This window comes from Cornus florida, unplaced genomic scaffold, assembly GCF_030987335.1.
Source record: "Cornus florida cultivar Cherokee Brave unplaced genomic scaffold, ASM3098733v1 CherokeeBrave_3.0.0_Hap2_Chr09, whole genome shotgun sequence".
Classification (NCBI taxonomy): domain Eukaryota; kingdom Viridiplantae; phylum Streptophyta; class Magnoliopsida; order Cornales; family Cornaceae; genus Cornus; species Cornus florida.
In genome coordinates, this window is record NW_026775579.1 from 80,892,841 (window position 1) to 80,909,517 (window position 16,677).

The 16,677-nt window shown below is 35.2% G+C and overlaps 1 protein-coding gene across 1 annotated transcript; it reads left to right on the forward strand.

The window, feature by feature from the left end:
* The first annotated feature begins 9,980 nt into the window (after positions 1–9,980).
* Positions 9,981–12,309, forward strand: LOC132273377 (sucrose transport protein-like). The gene is made up of 4 exons (XM_059774339.1): positions 9,981–11,219; positions 11,494–11,557; positions 11,654–11,697; positions 12,133–12,309. The coding sequence occupies exons 1-4, from the start codon at positions 9,981–9,983 to the stop codon at positions 12,265–12,267; spliced, it is 1,482 nt and encodes a 493-aa protein (XP_059630322.1). The 3' UTR covers positions 12,268–12,309.
* Positions 12,310–16,677: the final 4,368 nt, after the last annotated feature.

Here is a 16,677-nt window from a genome sequence, read left to right on the forward strand (position 1 = left end):
AATTTAAGTCAATAAGAATTGTATATGATATCAATAATTCTACACAATATAAATACATATCATTCATGCTTAAATTAATAAATCATAAGTCACATGTGGGATTTCCTATAATATGTAAGACTACAATATTAAAAGTATGTACACAATATATATTAAATCCCAAAGGATCATAAAATAGTTAAAGTATAAACATATACCACCCCTACCTCAATAGAGAATTAAATCTCTATAAACCAAAGCAACCAAACTTAAAATGGAAAACAAAACTAGGGTTTTATAAAGGAGAGTGAGAGGAAACTTTTACTTCCCAATGTTAAAGATCTAAGGTGAGTTAAAGGAGGCCAAAAATGAAGAAGTAAGCTTTAAACCAAGTTTTTCCTTCAATGGAGGCTAAGTTCGAGTTGAGAGCAAAGGAAATGACAGAGATAAAAATAAAATGTGGTGGGTGGAGGATCTAGTATTCCTCCACTCACTAGGTGTTTTTACGCTACCTCTCATATACACATAATGCTATACTTAATTTGGTGCCTACACTTGTCACCAATCCATGACTCCTTCTTAGGCTTAATCATAAATCTACACTTGTCAACCATCCAAACCAACAAGTGAACCTATCTTAGGCCAACAAGTGGGTGAATCTCCACCCTCCACATGTCACAAGATAAAGCTTCCAAGTGACTCCACCTCTGTGACATTTGTCACACTTTCCAAAAATTACAAAAAAAGTTATTTTTCAAAATATTTTTCAAATTAAATTACAAAATGGTCCTCAAGACGAAAAATAATTATTTTACATAATTACACTAAAACCTCAAAAATCAAGAATGTTTCCAAGGAAATTATGCATCCATGCCCTTTTACGAAAAAATAAGCAACTAGCATGCTTTTCTACGAAAGTAAAAATATAAATATCATGAAAATCAAATATTATGGATGTATGCAAAGTCGGAATCAAATCCGAGCACAAAAAATAAGATTATGTAATGAAAAACGATAAACGTGAAAAAGACGAAAAAAAAAATCACCGAAAAAAGAAAGGAAGGAAAATGACCAGGTCATTACAGATCAACTAAGCATAATAGTAAAATAAATAGCAAAAGATTGACTTGCCTACTCACCAGTGACAGATCCAGAAAATTTTGTGAAAAGGGGCGGACTTTTAATTTGTGGGGGCAAACTTATATAGTGAGTCCATTTTTATAATTTCAATTGAGTTTTTTCATAAATTTTCAAAAATATAAAGTATAAAATGCAAAATAATAATAATAATAATCAGTGGGGCCGAACTGTAATTTTAGTGGAGGAATTTTCATAAATTCTTAAAAATTTAAAGTATAAAATGAAAAAAAAAAATCCAGTGGGGGAAAATTATAATTTTAGTGGGGCATCTTCATAAATTTTAAAAAAATTAAGATATAAAATAAAAATATAAAAAATCCAATGGGGGCATCCGCCCCCACGTTCCACATTGGGTCCGTGCCTATATATATATATATTATCTATATTATTCCCACAAAAAACAACTTACACAACAACATGCTCCTACAAAAATAACAGGTTATTCTAAAAGCTACTATAGATAAGAGACTTGTAAGCTTTTTTTATTGTCCATTTGAGTTGTTATTGTAAAGAAGAAAATCAAGAAATGCTATTTGTAGCAAATATGTTATGAAATTTTTATTAGTAAAAAAATTACGTTATTTGTTATGGCGATATATTCTATAAAATATTTTTTACAATTAAAGTGTTTTTAACTGTCTTTTAAAGCACTCCTATCACTAATTTTATAATATAAGTATTTTTATTATATTTGATAATATTAAGAATTGATAATAATAATAAAAAAAACATCACGATAAAATAATTCTATTATAATTTAAAAGAAATGTCTTTAGCGGTTCCGTTATCAATTATTTATATAGATAAATAATGGAACAATCTGGTAACATCACTATCAAAGTTATTGGGTGGACCATGGCAAATGGTCCTGCCTAAATAATGATGGATCTGTTATGACAGAGAGATGCACCAACCCGTGGTAATTGGGCCCAGATTGGGCCACCCCTGGATCAGGTAGGTAGGTAGACAACAAACATGGGTACAAAAACTCAACAAGGGACAAGATTTTTATTTTTATTTTTTTATAATTTAAATTAAAATCTTCAAATAAACTAATATTGTTGATAGTGGTGTTTTATCATCTTAGATTTTATTATTTTACTTTTATTTTTATGAGTGTGTTGATAAATTTCGACATTGTAGATTCATTATGCACATCATATATAACATTCCAATTTTGCTATGTGATACTAGTACTAATATTCATTTAAATTATTGAAATTGAAAAATAAAAAGTGTTAAAAAAAAACCAATTTTTAGTTTTTTTTTTTTTTTTAAACGGCCACACATGGTTTTCTACAACATTTGGGGAAATATATAAGCTAGCTGGTTTTAGGATATCTTTTATTTGTGACCTTGGAGGAAAAGGAAAAAAACATAGGGATAAACTATTTTCCTTATTCTTTTCACCTATTTAAATAAAATTAGACACGGAATTATTTTCAAACATATCAGAAATCAAGAAAAAGAAAAAAGAAATGGGATATTGTATTAGATTTTATTCTCTTACTCTTGCTCATAATTTCTTTCTTTTAACATTTTCTTTCTAGTAATAATACAATGAAAATGAAATTTGTTTAAACTCTATTTTTCCTTCACTTGCTAATCTAAATCAAACAGCCATAAAATGAATTAAAAATTTGAGATTTTAAGTAAGTAAAAATAATAATAATTTTTAGTTGGAAAGTTGGATGAGCTCAACTAATTTATACTCATATAAAATTAATTGAATGTATTCAATTGTCGAACTCTCTATCATTATTAGTAGAAAAAATTGACATAGTTGCAGGTTAATTAATACGAAATTTATCAACACACTCATAAAAATAAAAGTAAAATAATAAAATCTAAGATGATAAAACACCACTATCAACAATATTAGTTTATTTGAAGATTTTAATTTAAATTATATAAAATAAAAATAAAAATAAAAATAAATAATGTAAAAATAACAAAATTTAAATCATACATAATAAAATTTGTAACAAAAAATGTGAGAACATCAGCCGACGTATTTAACTAGTGGTTGCCTACCACTAGTCTTGGGATAGTTCTTGAGAACTATATGCCTAGAAGATTCTATATAGCAATTGACATACGAGTTTGTTATATATTGGACTCACCTTTACACATCACAAATACAAAAAGGAATATGATATGTAATTGAGAGTGCTCAACTTGGCAATTTGCTTCTCCACTTTGAAGTTGCCAAATCAGGCAATAGACATACCACTTTCAACAAACAATCTCATATATATATATATATATATATATATATATATATATTATGTCCACGCCCACTTAGCGGGTGACTTTTTATGAAGTTGGAGAAATTATATAAGGATAAATCATTCAACATTTACAATTTTGACTTTTTTTAAATTCATTTCTTGACAGTTGGAATATAACTTTTGAGTGTAAAAACTTAATAATGCCATCATATTGTAATAATATAATTATTACTCCACATTGTATACAAAGAAAGAAAAAAGTAATCATTTTATAAATATTTGGTTAACAAATCTGTCGATAAGAAAATATTAAGGGTATTGTTGAACAAGTGTACTAAATCTCAAGAGATGTCAAAATAATAAATGTTTAACTGTTCTATTCATGTATAATTTATTCAAACATATGTGAAATCAATTCAATTTACCTTTTATTTTAACGAAAAATTCAAGCCCTCACTTTGCACCTACTAGCCATTTAAAAACATGGAGTAAAATGATTTTGCACAAGAAGCAAAACTCAATTATCTCTGCACTGTCCTAAACGTACTGAGGTGTTGGTTGGTGGTCCTACTCACATGCAAGTGCATGTGAGCCACAAAGCATTTTGGTTATGTACCCCACAAAACATCTATATATATATATATATATATATATATATATTGCGTATAACAATCCATAAATTCTTAAGATAACCTTGTTTCAATCGAAGTTGATTAAAACTCCATGAAATTGATAAGAGAGAAGGTTGCTTACTTTACACGGAACTTATTATTATTATTATTTTATTTATGCATTTTTGTGTAAAAAAATATATAATCAAACTGGTGTATCATGGAAAATGCATGTTTCATTGTTTCCTTTAAGCCAACCGAATTAATTTGATTAATTATTGAGGACTCTTGGAATATTCCTCCACAAAGACATCCATAATTTATACTTTAGTTTGATTTGATTTCACAAACACAAGCTTTATTATCTAAAACTCTAACTAATTCAATTCAAGGATCAGGACGGATTCAGAAATTCAAAGAAGGAGGTAATATTGAATTTTTTAATAATTTCAGGAGGATAAAGGTAATATTTCATTAGTATATATATCAGAATGATAAAAATAGTAGGACATAATAGTAAAAATAACATTTTCAAGGGCAATTGCCCCCCTCACTCATCGTTGATGTGCTCTAATCACAAATGCACAAATACTCTTCCTGATTTTCTTATTTATTACTTTTTAAATTTTGTAATTATAGATTATTTGTATATTTATGATTGGACTATACCAACGGTGAGTAAAAATAACCTAGTTATCGGTGAGTCAATTTACTGTAAGTGTCCGGCTAAGTATCACTACTATTATTTTTATGTTGTATTAAGTCTCTGCCGTGAAATCTTATTATAAGGCTCCTAACGGCAATTTGATTTAATGGGCTTAAGTGAGCTCCACTTGTTTTGGGCTAATGCCAATGTTTTGTAAATATTCTAACGGCCAAGGCTTACCTTGTGTTATTGGTCTGTTGGGCCTGTAAATATTTTTAAAATTTGTACAATTACCTTTATCTTTCAAAAATAAAACATAAAAAATTTCCCCTTGGATACTATGCGAGATTGGTAGAAGATGAGAAATCCATAAGACAATGTTGTTTACGGCAACAAAAAAAAAAAAAAAAAAGTGATCATGGATGAAAATATGTTAAAGACGATTTTGATAGTTGAGAGATCAAAACTAAGAACGCCAGATGTTTTGTGCAAACGGAACAACTTTGCATCTTTTACATAATAATTTCACACCATCTATGTAACAACTATAATGAATTGCTTGTGTAGTAATTTTACATCACTAATTTATAACCGATGTATTATATTGTGTAAGCGGTGCATGATGGAAACACAAAATCCCAAACACAAGAGGTGATCCTTATTATTCCAAAGAAAATTATGGATTGTTTCTTTTTTTAATCAACTAGGTTCTATTTTATTCTCGGTTGAAAATTATGGTATGTACAACTCACTCATGGTGTCCATGCCATATAATATCAATGCAATACATGTTGATAATTTTAAACAGTAATTTCACAACAACAACAAAAATAAAAGGCAATAAAAAGAAAAAGAAAAAAAAAAAGAAGAAGAAGAAGAAAAGAAAATAATCGATATATTAAATCATTTTCATTGAGTCAAATTGATCGGAAATCAATTAATATACTATTTCTAGATGTAACATTTACATTATGATATGTATCTCCTTGTAAGGTTGGTTTACAAGCAGCTTAGTGGTTCATATTACCCTAAAGAACTCAAATTGATGGCGCTAAATTTGTTAATATTTGTTGAAGCTGTCACATATTGTTTATATTATATTCTCTCAGTTTCATAATAAGTGTACACCTTTAATACTTAGTTATTTAAAAAAATAATTGTCTCAATTCAAAAATGAATGTACTATATTTTATAACATTTTAAATTTATCCTTCTTATATTGAATTATAAAAATAATTAATTGTAAACCATCATCAAATCACCTAGACCCACCATGAGTAGATTTGTTAATTCATTCACTTCTAGTGTAATACAAAAGTATGAATAATGATTTAGAGTATGAGAGTAAGACAATTTCGGCTAATTTATGTAAGTTGAGACCGACGTCGTGACAGTGTCATTAATATTGTTGCCATCATGATGACAGTAATATCCCTACTCACATAAAATATTAAAAGTCACATTTGAAAAAGTTAAATTTGCAAGTTGAATTTGATTGTTTTAATTGATATGAGTTTAAAATGACAATATTTCAAAATTGTGATATTTGTTGTTTAAGGTATCGTTTCTTTAAAGATTTACTACTACTAAAAAAACCCACAAGTGAACGATGATTAAGCAGTCACTAATAAAAAATATTAAAAAATCTAAAGCAGTCAAGCTAGCATACTGTCACGAAGTGATTCCTAAGACGCTTGGAGGATGGAAGACACGCATGCTAGTTGGCAAAGAGTAGAGTTTGACTGGAAATAGTTTCAGGGAAGGGGCGTGCAGGAGCACAGGATGGAACCTCTTCAGAGTTCAGGCAGGTCGACTTGGTTGAGTGCGACGAGCTTGTCGCTAGTCGTGGACTTGACTATGAAGAAGGGAGTTGGCCATCCCTGCACAAACTGGTCGGGAGTTGGAGTCGTTCCCCTGATGAGACCAAGGCAGGTCGAAACCCGTCAGCATGTATCCTTGGGAGGGTAGGTCGTGGTGGCTGACTAGGGCGCTTGCGCGAGCTGAAGCAATGCCTTGGTGCTGCACGGGCTGTGCCGCTGCGCCAAATCTCTAGGTCCGTGATAAATGGTATCAGAGCAGGTCTTGGGGTAAAGCACGGTAGGGTGCCCCCTAATCGGTCCGGGAGGGGTCAGAGAATGACGACGGTGCACTGAAGCTGCGTCGATGAGGAGGAATCAATGTAGTTGGGGGGAGCCTCCATCTCCCCAGGAAGAGGCGTCCGTTGAAGTTGCACACTAAAGGGGAGGGTCGCGCGCACCAAAGTTCGTGCTTAGTCTTTGGGTGATGCAAACCATGGTGAAGGGCGAGCATCAAGTCGGCAAGAGGCCCTTGCTTGCTAGGGATGTCACAGAGGTGGCATGACGGAGAAGAGTCACGTCCTTGAGGAGTGGACGTCCCCTTAGTCCGAGGCCTATCATTGGGCGAGTGCAGTGCAGGGAGCTGCACAAGGAAGCGATGGTGGGAATAGGAGCATACCGCTTGGAGGCAGACTTTAGAAGGGAGTGGACGCAGTAGTGAAGCGCCGTACTGCGACGAGGGCGTCGCAGGATTTGGGTGGGGGAGAGTGTCACGAAGTGATTCCTAAGACACTTGGAGGATGGAAGATACGCATGCTGGTTGGCAAAGAGCAGAGTTTGACTGGAAATAGTTCCAGGGAAGGGGCGTGCAGGAGCACATGATGGAACTTCTTTAGAGTTCAGGTAGGTCGACTCGATTGAGTGCGAGGAACTTGTCGTTGGTCGTGGACTTGACTATGAAGAAGGGAGTTGGCCATCCCTGCACAAACTGATCGGGAGCTGGAGCCGTTCCCTTGATGAGACCAAGGCAGGTCGAAACCAGTCAGCATGTATCATTGAGAGGGCAGGTCGTGGTGGCTGACTAGGGCGCTTGCGAGAGCTGAAGCAACCCCTTGGTGCCGCACGGGCCGTGCCGTTGCACCAAATCTCTAGGCCCGTGACAATACGCTGCATATGTAATATAAACACCACACTCACTATAGCTGTAACAGAACAACCAAACCAAAAACCACAAACCCATTTCTATTTGGATATGTTATCACTACCAAACACTATCAAAGACCAACAAAATCCCAAACTAGACTCAGAAAACCAATTCCATGTGCTGGCTATCTTGAGGGGTATTTTCGACATAAAGAGAGTAAGCAAGAGCACACTCCAATCACATGTTCCTTTCACGTTAGTATTTGATGGCAGACTAATGGAAGTGAGATAACATGATAAGTTTTTGAAAAGTTAAGGAGGTTTCACAAAGGTAATACTAAATATTTTTCTTGCAAAATACTCCTTCAAGTGCAAAAAATATCATTTAAGTATGTTTATAGTGCATATAACACCCCTCTTGTGCAAATAAAACCCCTCAAGTTTCAATTTGGAGCAATCAAGTCCCTCTGGTAAATTTAAAACTAAACTTGACTAAAATACCCTTAGTCAACAATTTTATAAAATATATAAAAATACAAAATTTTGTAAAAAGACCAAAAAGGACAATAAATAGTCCCATCACGTGCCTCTCACGCCCCGCTTGTTTTACAAACTCCCTCTCCCTCACCCTCGTCCTCACCGACGCGAACCAACAACCTCGCTCCCAACCCAGAAGACTCAACGACCACTGTTACCCAATCACAGTCAGATACACTACCACCAATGAATGACGACGACGACGAACCCACCACCACCACCCTCTTGTCACCTGCTACGGTGCCGCGCCGCGCTTGTCCCGATCACCGCCATTGATGCCCATCCGCGAGGACTGCAAGTCTGAGGACGCTACTCATACTCTCATCGAAGCCCTGGGGCGAACGCTACGTCGAGCTCAACTGCGGCAACCACTGTCAGAAGCACTGGCAGGATGTTGCCGACGCCTTCAACGCCCGTTACGGCCACGTCAAAAAGGCTCGCCATACATGTATCCAGTGCAAGAACCGAATTGACACTCTCAAGAAGAAGTACAAGATCAAACGGCAATTACACCAACCAGTGGCCTTTCTTTCCCACTCTCAAATCCCTAATTGGCTCCTCCTACAAGCCTTCGCCGTCGTCTGCGCCTCACCGGATTTTAACATATTTTTAAACCCAAGACCAGAAAACACAGTTGCCTGCCAGAGACACTGTCAGATTTTCATGCTTCTTCCACATTCCAATAAAGATTCCCATTTACGTACAGACCCATTGTAGAAGGCGAAGAAAGTGGATCTCGATTCCCTTTCACAGACCCATTGATCCTGGGTTCGCAATCTTGGCATAGAGATTCGGCCACCGCCACCTCTAATCCATAACCCACAAGCCATCGATACGGCCGGTGGTACCCTGATTCGCAGTCGCCGTGTAGATATATATGTGTGTGTGTGTGTGTGTGTGTGTGTGTGTGTTTATATATAACGACCCGAAATTTCTAAATAAAAAATTCCTTAATTTATTTTCCATCATTCTCTCTCTTTCTCCATACCGGTCGGTTGACCCTGTGGCCTGGTGGCTTATAGGCTTAACATTTTTCATGATCCTGGGTGTCTAATGAAGTATTTTGATTCAATGAAATTGAGTATTTTATTTAGAAAATTCGAGACCGTTACATTATATATATATGTGTGTGTGTGTGTGTGTGTGAATGGATGAAATTGATATGTGTGTGTATATATAGATAGATATATATGTGTGTGTGTAAGGACAAAATAGGTATTGCATCACTAATTTATGTCAAATTTCTGACAGGAGTAATTTTGCACAATTTCAAAAGATTAGGGGTATTTATTGCACACTTTTTCAAATCGGGGGTAAAAGTGCTACAAAAAGTATAGTTCAGGGGTGTTTTCTGCACTTCCCCCTAAAAAAATAAGTGTCATACTTTCTTTTTTTGTCTGTTTCAAAATAATTATCCACTTTAAACAATATATTTTATATTTTTTCATATATGTCCTTTGAATTTTAAATTTCAAACTTGAATATTCAAAACTTAAAAGGACAATTTAATAAGAGACAATGCATGTCCCACATGTCTCCTTAAAAATTACACTCTCTAAAAATGACATTTAAATTAAAACAAGGAGTACATTTAATAACCATAAATATGTGTTCATCAATAAAATTTAAAAAAATTATGAGCGCCAGCTTAAACTTATCTATGCAATCATAAATAGGCAGCTTTAATTTATCTATACAAAATTACTATAAATAATCATAAATACTTTACCATAAAAAGTAAATTTGAGAAAAAAATTGGATTCCAATTGCACCAATTGAAAGTTACCCATAAAGGCCAAGCAATGGTGCCAAAATCCTCAACACACAGTGTGTGTATTATCTATCCATAGATATATATAAGCACATACACAGAACAAGTCACACACTAATCTAGACAATGGAGAATGGCATGGCTATGGAAGAAGTACCAAGCCAAGTGCGAGAAGTTATAACGGTGGCGTCCATTGCCACCGGTATCCAATTCGGGTGGGCCCTACAGCTCTCCCTCCTGACCCCCTACATCCAGCTCCTCGGCATCCCCCACATGTGGGCCACCTTTATGTGGCTATGCGGCCCCATCTCCGGCATGGTGGTGCAGCCTGTCGTCGGATACTACAGTGACTGCTACACTTCCCGCTACGGCCGGCGCCGCCCCTTCATTGCAGCTGGCTCCGCCCTTATCTCTGCGGCCCTCCTCATCATTGGCTTCTCCGCCGACCTTGGCAGTTTCCTCGGCGACCCCACTGCCAAAAACATCCCTAAGCCCCGCGCCATCGCGATTTTCATCATTGGCTTCTGGATCCTCGACGTGGCCAACAATATGGTCCAGGGACCTTGCCGTGCCTTCCTCGGCGACCTCTCAGGCAACGACCAAAGCAGAACCGGAAAGGCCAATGCCTTATACTCCCTCTTCATTGCGGTGGGAAACGTGCTCGGCTATACAGCTGGATCATATACTCACCTCCACGATATGTTCCCATTCACCATCACTGAAGCATGTGATGTCTACTGTGCAAATTTGAAGAGTTGTTTTATTCTCTCCGTTATTCTGTTATTGACCCTAACAGTGGTAGCACTTACAACAGTACATGAGAAGCCGCCTGTAAATAAACTGAAACCGAAAAATTCCGGTGAGTTTAAAGGGAAGGGGTTAGGGAGGTTACCGTTTTTTGGGGAAATATTCGGTGCGTTGAAGGAGTTGCCTAGGTCCATGTGGATGCTGCTTTTGGTGTCGTGTCTGAATTGGATAGGGTTCTTTCCGTTTCTGTTGTACGATACGGATTGGATGGGGAAGGAGGTTTATGGAGGGAAGGTTGGGGAGGGGAGGATGTATGATAAGGGTGTGCACGCGGGTTCATTGGGTCTGATGTTAAATTCGGTGGTGATGGGGATCACGTCGCTGACGCTGCAGTTCGTGGGGAGTGGCGGTGGTAGTGGAGGAGGGAAGAAGCTTTGGGGGTGTGCCAACTTTCTGTTGGCAATTTGCATGGCCATGACGGTCTTAGTCACTAAAATGGCTGAGTCTACAAGGCAGTTTGACACTATAGGTGGTGGTGGTGGTGATCCATTAGCGCCACCTGTTGGTGTTAAGGTTGGCGCGTTAGCTCTTTTCGCCATCTTGGGCATCCCTTTCTCAGTAAGTTTTCTTTCTAGAGGACGTCCACTTGCATTCTATCCAGAGTACGTATAAAATATGTATATATATATAGATATAGATATAGATAGATAGATAGATAGATCGATAACGGTTTGCATGTACCGGTCACTTCAAAACAAACTAAACGTGCTTTTGTTACAATTGAAATTTCATTTTTAAAGTTATTTTTCACCTTATTGGATTTTACAAGCTTTCACACTATGTACTCAATTTATTACAATAACATGATTTGATCCTTTTAATGGTTGTGCAGTTGAGTGCTATTGTTCCCTATGCTCTAGTCTCCATATTTTCTACCACTTCTAATGCTGGACAAGGTATCATCGCTCATCTGCTGATTTTGAACAATTTTTGGGGATTAATTTGTAATTATGGCTTTCTTCTAACATGATTGTCATGTTTCAATACCACAGGTCTCTCCATGGGAGTTCTCAATTTATCAATAGTTATACCACAGGTGAGAAATTTTATCAGTACATCAAAATTTGGTATTTGGAGTTATTGATAATTTAGTAACTCCCACCAATGATTATTTTATTTTGTCAAATGACCGGTAAAACAAACACCCTTTTGCTTACGCTCGGACTCAACCCCTCATCTCTCTAAAGATAAGAAGGCTATACTATTGGAGTAATATATAGCACTCCTAATGTATTTAATATTTTTCAGTGTTCCATGTAAGTCTTGTCACAAACATTAATTTTGCATACATGCATATATTTATAAACTACTGTCATTTACCAAAATTGTCTAGGTATTTATGAACATATGGTCCATTGCTAACTATTCTGGTGACCAATAACTAAATGATGATTGAGTGGTATGATATGGTTAATTTATGAATAGGGGTGACTTAAATGTAGACTAATATGGTTAATTATTGTATGAACAGATGATTGTTTCTGTAGTGAGTGGACCATGGGATGCCCTATTTGGAGGAGGCAATTTATCGGCATTCGTCGTTGGAGCCATCGCAGCCGCAGTAAGTGGGGTGCTTGCACTTACCATGCTTCCAACTACATCTTGATACATAATTTGTCAAAAATGAAAATAAAAAAATAATTAAAAATTTGATTCGGACTCTCTACTCATTTGCCAAATGTTTTTGAAATCCACTGTTTTAGTCATTGAAAATACATATTTGAATATTGTGGAGTCTAGTTTTCATCATGTCTACTTTTTTTCAAGTATATAATTAAAAAATATTCTTGTATCTCAAATTTTGACCAAATTATACTATTTACTTTTGACCGTTTTCGTATGATTATATTTTATGATATTTTCAACTGATTTATTTTTACAATAAAATCATTTTAATATCATGTACGACATACTTTGTATATTATTTTATCTGCCCAAAGCATGTTAATTTAAAAGAGAATTCATCAAAAGTGCTATGTTTGGAGTTAGCCCAATCCTAGCATTACTCTTGACATAAAGAGTACTACTATCAACAAAAGATTCCATTACTGATACAAAATTTAAACAATATGAACTTCTTTCATCTTGTATTACTTGTCTATGTTCATAATTTTAAGGTTTAAACATATTAGATGAAGGGAATGGTTGAAAAGTTTTTCTTTTTTTTTTTTGTTTGTAGGAAGGAATTATTATTATTATTATTATTATTTCATTTGTTAATTGCTTGGATCTTTAAACTTCTATTAATCAACTAATGAAATTCTATAATTTGGTTGGCTTGTTTATTTCATGAAAAATGATTAACATAATAAAAGTTTTAACCATTTGAAGAGACATTCGGCTCCCCCATTGCTTTTGTTTCATTCACCGTTTAGTGCAAATTCGGAAGGATGTTAAAACTTTTTCTCCTTGTGATATCAATTCAAAGATGGAGGGTTTTTGTGCACCCGTAATTACTATACTCTTTGATAAAATTGAAAATTATTTATGTATTGACAAATTTTGTTCCCCCCCGCCCCCCCCACCAAAAAAAAAAGGATGATAAAGAGTTGAAATGAAAAATTCACAATCATCCATTAATTTACTATGAAAGCAGATTACTTTCAATTATTCCTAGATTTGATATCAACTCGCAAGATTCATCGCGACGAATGGGACGAACCCTGCAAGTGAAGTAGAGCTTAGCAAACAACCAAGTTTGAGCTCCAAACGACAATTTGATTTAGTTGGCTTAAGTTAAGTGATCTCCAACTGTTTTGGGCTAATGTCAATGTTTTTTTAAATGTTAAAGGCCCAAGGCCCTTGTGTTATTGCCCTGTTTGGGCCCGTAATTTTTTTAAAAATATATACAAAAAAAAAAAAAGAAGAAGAAAGCCTCAGATGCTATGTGAGATGGGTAGAACCGTAGAAGATGGGAAATCCATAAGCCAGTCTTGTTTGAGAAAAAAGTGATCATGGATGAAAATTTGTTATGTTGCATTATTTGATATCAACTCGCAAATTTGCTGAAAATAGAAAGTTTAGAAACAAAACGTTATGGGAGGTGGAGGTGGAGGTGGAGGTGGGAGTTGTGTGATGTTGCGTAGTGATTGGAGGACATGGTTTTGGGATGGCAAAAACCCCAATTAAAGCAGTGGCAAGCACATATATGAGAAGATGACGCCGTCGGAGAAGAAGCCTGTCGCAAGGTAAAGGCCAATGCCGGCGGAAGCAAAGCCAATGGCGAGAAAGAGATTCGGTTAAAAAAAGGAGATTCCATTCAGAAAAATAAATAAATAGATAAAGTCTGCAGCCCACGTGTGTGACTGTCAAATCACAGTCGCAGCTGCTGTTGGGATTTATATGCCCTGGCATAGCAAATTCCTGTTTAGATTAAAGTGACATATGTTCTTGACGTTTCTGAAATATTTATGTTTTATACAATTGGTGAATTCAATGTATTATATTTCGATTCATTATAGAATTGATAGTGTCCATTTGATTACAAGAGATATTTATATATATGTATGTGATGGTAATCAATGCATGATATACAAATAGTAATCATAAATGGTTCATAGTCGGTAATTATGGATGAACTCATAATTAATTAAGATTTGAACTGGATCCGCGTTAGGTTGAGATATATTGCGAGAGCCGTCGTATGCAATTGCTCCCTATCACCGTCATGTCATTTGACTCTTAAGTACGAGAAAATTATAGACTCTTTTATTAATTAATAATTACTTTGATTTGTTCGGAGAATTCTTCGGGATCCTTAGACCGACACTTTGGGTAGTTATGTAATTAATAGTTAGACGGTTATATTTTCAATATTTGCATCATTGGTACTTGTATTTATTTTGTATTAATTATGGTTGATCACAAAGTAAATTCGAAGGCCTTCGTGTGTTTTTAGACAAAATGATTTATTATATATTTATTTATTTAAATTATTATTTTTGTCAAACAAATGTTTTATTGTGATCGAGCCAGAAATAATCAAAGGTACCAAAATAAATATATTAATTAAGTAGTCGGATTGATGGTTTTATTTATCCGATAACTAATTATGCATAGAGGAATCAAAGTGCAATATTGACTTAGAGGTTATTTATTATTTAATTGGAGTTCAATTAATTTCTTTTAGTGGAGTAGAAATTAATTTATGAATTGATTGAATTGGGTCCATAGACCGGGCCAATTATTAATTCATTGTAGCCAATAAAATAATAAGCCCAAAGGATTCTCACTCATAGCCCAACTTGATATTGGAATCATATTAGATTTGAGACATGTGAATTAGAGATTGAGAATGATTAGTTGTTTCCTTTTCTTTACTTTTATGTTGCCTATAAATATACATGGTCTATGTATATTTTAGGGGTGATTTTGATTATTAGGAAAAGAAAAGGAATATCTTTTCTTTCTCTAGAAAATTAGGTTAGTGTTCTCATCTAATGGAGGCTCCCACAAGCCTAATTTTCTAAGGTCATTCATGGAGGCTTATGAGTGATTTCTAAAGGCAAGACCATTACCAAGAAGATGGAGATCCATGAAAAAGGTGTCTAGCAAAAGGGATCTACAATAAGTGAGAACATTCACTTTAGAGCAGAGATCTAAGGTTTACTCAAACCTTGATGTAAGTATTCAATCTTTTAATTGTATGATACATCATATTTTATTTTTGCATAAAACTTGTCTCTATGTGATGAATCAAGATCTATGAATTAAAATCCCTCAAAAAGTTTTTAAAATTAGCATGTTTCCCAACAGTGGTATCAGAGCATGGTTTGATTCATTACTAGAGATCATGATTTTATGAAAATCATCATTTATGGATCCAAATTTATATATGCATATGTATATATTTTTATATGATCATGATGTATGTATATTTGTGATTGGATGAATGTTGATGTATGTATGGGCCATAGATGAAGCTTATAGGTTATTGGAATGTAATTTTATCTTTAGATGAATGTAATTAAGGCTTTGATTTAGCCGTTTGAAAATTCAATGATGTAATTTAATTTTTTTCAATTGTATTTCAAGTTGTAAATATTTTTGAAGCTATGTAATATTCATCAAAGGATGATATGAAGTTTCAAGAAGGTCCAAAAGGGTTAAATTATGCTTCAGTAATTTTCTGGAATTTTTCTGAATTTTTTGGAATTTTTCTGGAATTTTTTGAGGCTTAATTTAATTTTCTGGGAATTTTTCGGATTTTTCGGATTTTTCTGGAATTTTTCGGCGTTTTTCCGGTGACCGGAGCTTCGCCGGTGGCGAGAAGAGGCATCGGAGGAGGCTAGAATCACATGTGGCGCAGGGATGGTGAGCCTGGCGCGTGAGGAGCACGCGCCAGGAGAAAGGACTTAAAGAACATGCTGGCGCGTGAGATGCACGCGCCAGCCAAAGCCACACTCCTCCACGAGCGTGCATGCGCGTCCCACCCACCCCAGGCGCGTACCAGCGCGTGGGGGCGCGTCCCACACGTCCCAGGAGCGTGCCAGCGCGTGGGAGCACGTGGGGGCTCGTGTGTTGTCTTTCTGCTTGTTCCAGGCGCGCGTGAGCGCGTGTGGGGTCCTCGGGGTTCGTTTCAAGCAGTATTTTACTTCTCCTAACGCGTACAAGCTTCCTATGGATGTTTACAGACTGTTGAAGGATGCCCGCATAGCAAGAATAGTTTTTAAATGTTAAAAGCTGAGTCCATTGGACATTTAATTTGCTTTATCTGTGGTTTAATTATATATGTGATGCATGAAATAATTTAATACTAATTATTATTGTTCATGCATTGGATCCATGATATTTATTTAAATGGCTTGATTTATATTAGTTAAATTATGAAAATTAATTGGATTTGATTACTAATTAATTAGAGGGCACTTATTGGGAAACGAAAAATTATTTTTGTAAATTATTTTTGAAGTGTGCCTCAAATTAAATATTAGTGAATCATTTAAGTCCAAATATTTTCTAAATTTAATTGGATTAAAATCAAGACGTTATGCATACATTATATCATGTAAATAAA

Bases quoted from the DNA above. Each gene is read 5' to 3' on its own strand.
- LOC132273377 (XM_059774339.1), top strand. From the start codon at position 9,981: ATGGAGAATGGCATGGCTATGGAAGAAGTACCAAGCCAAGTGCGAGAA. The intron at 11,558-11,653 runs GTATCATCGCTC...TCAATACCACAG, and splicing joins CACTTCTAATGCTGGACAAG to GTCTCTCCATGGGAGTTCTC. The intron at 11,698-12,132 runs GTGAGAAATTTT...TTGTATGAACAG, and splicing joins TATCAATAGTTATACCACAG to ATGATTGTTTCTGTAGTGAG.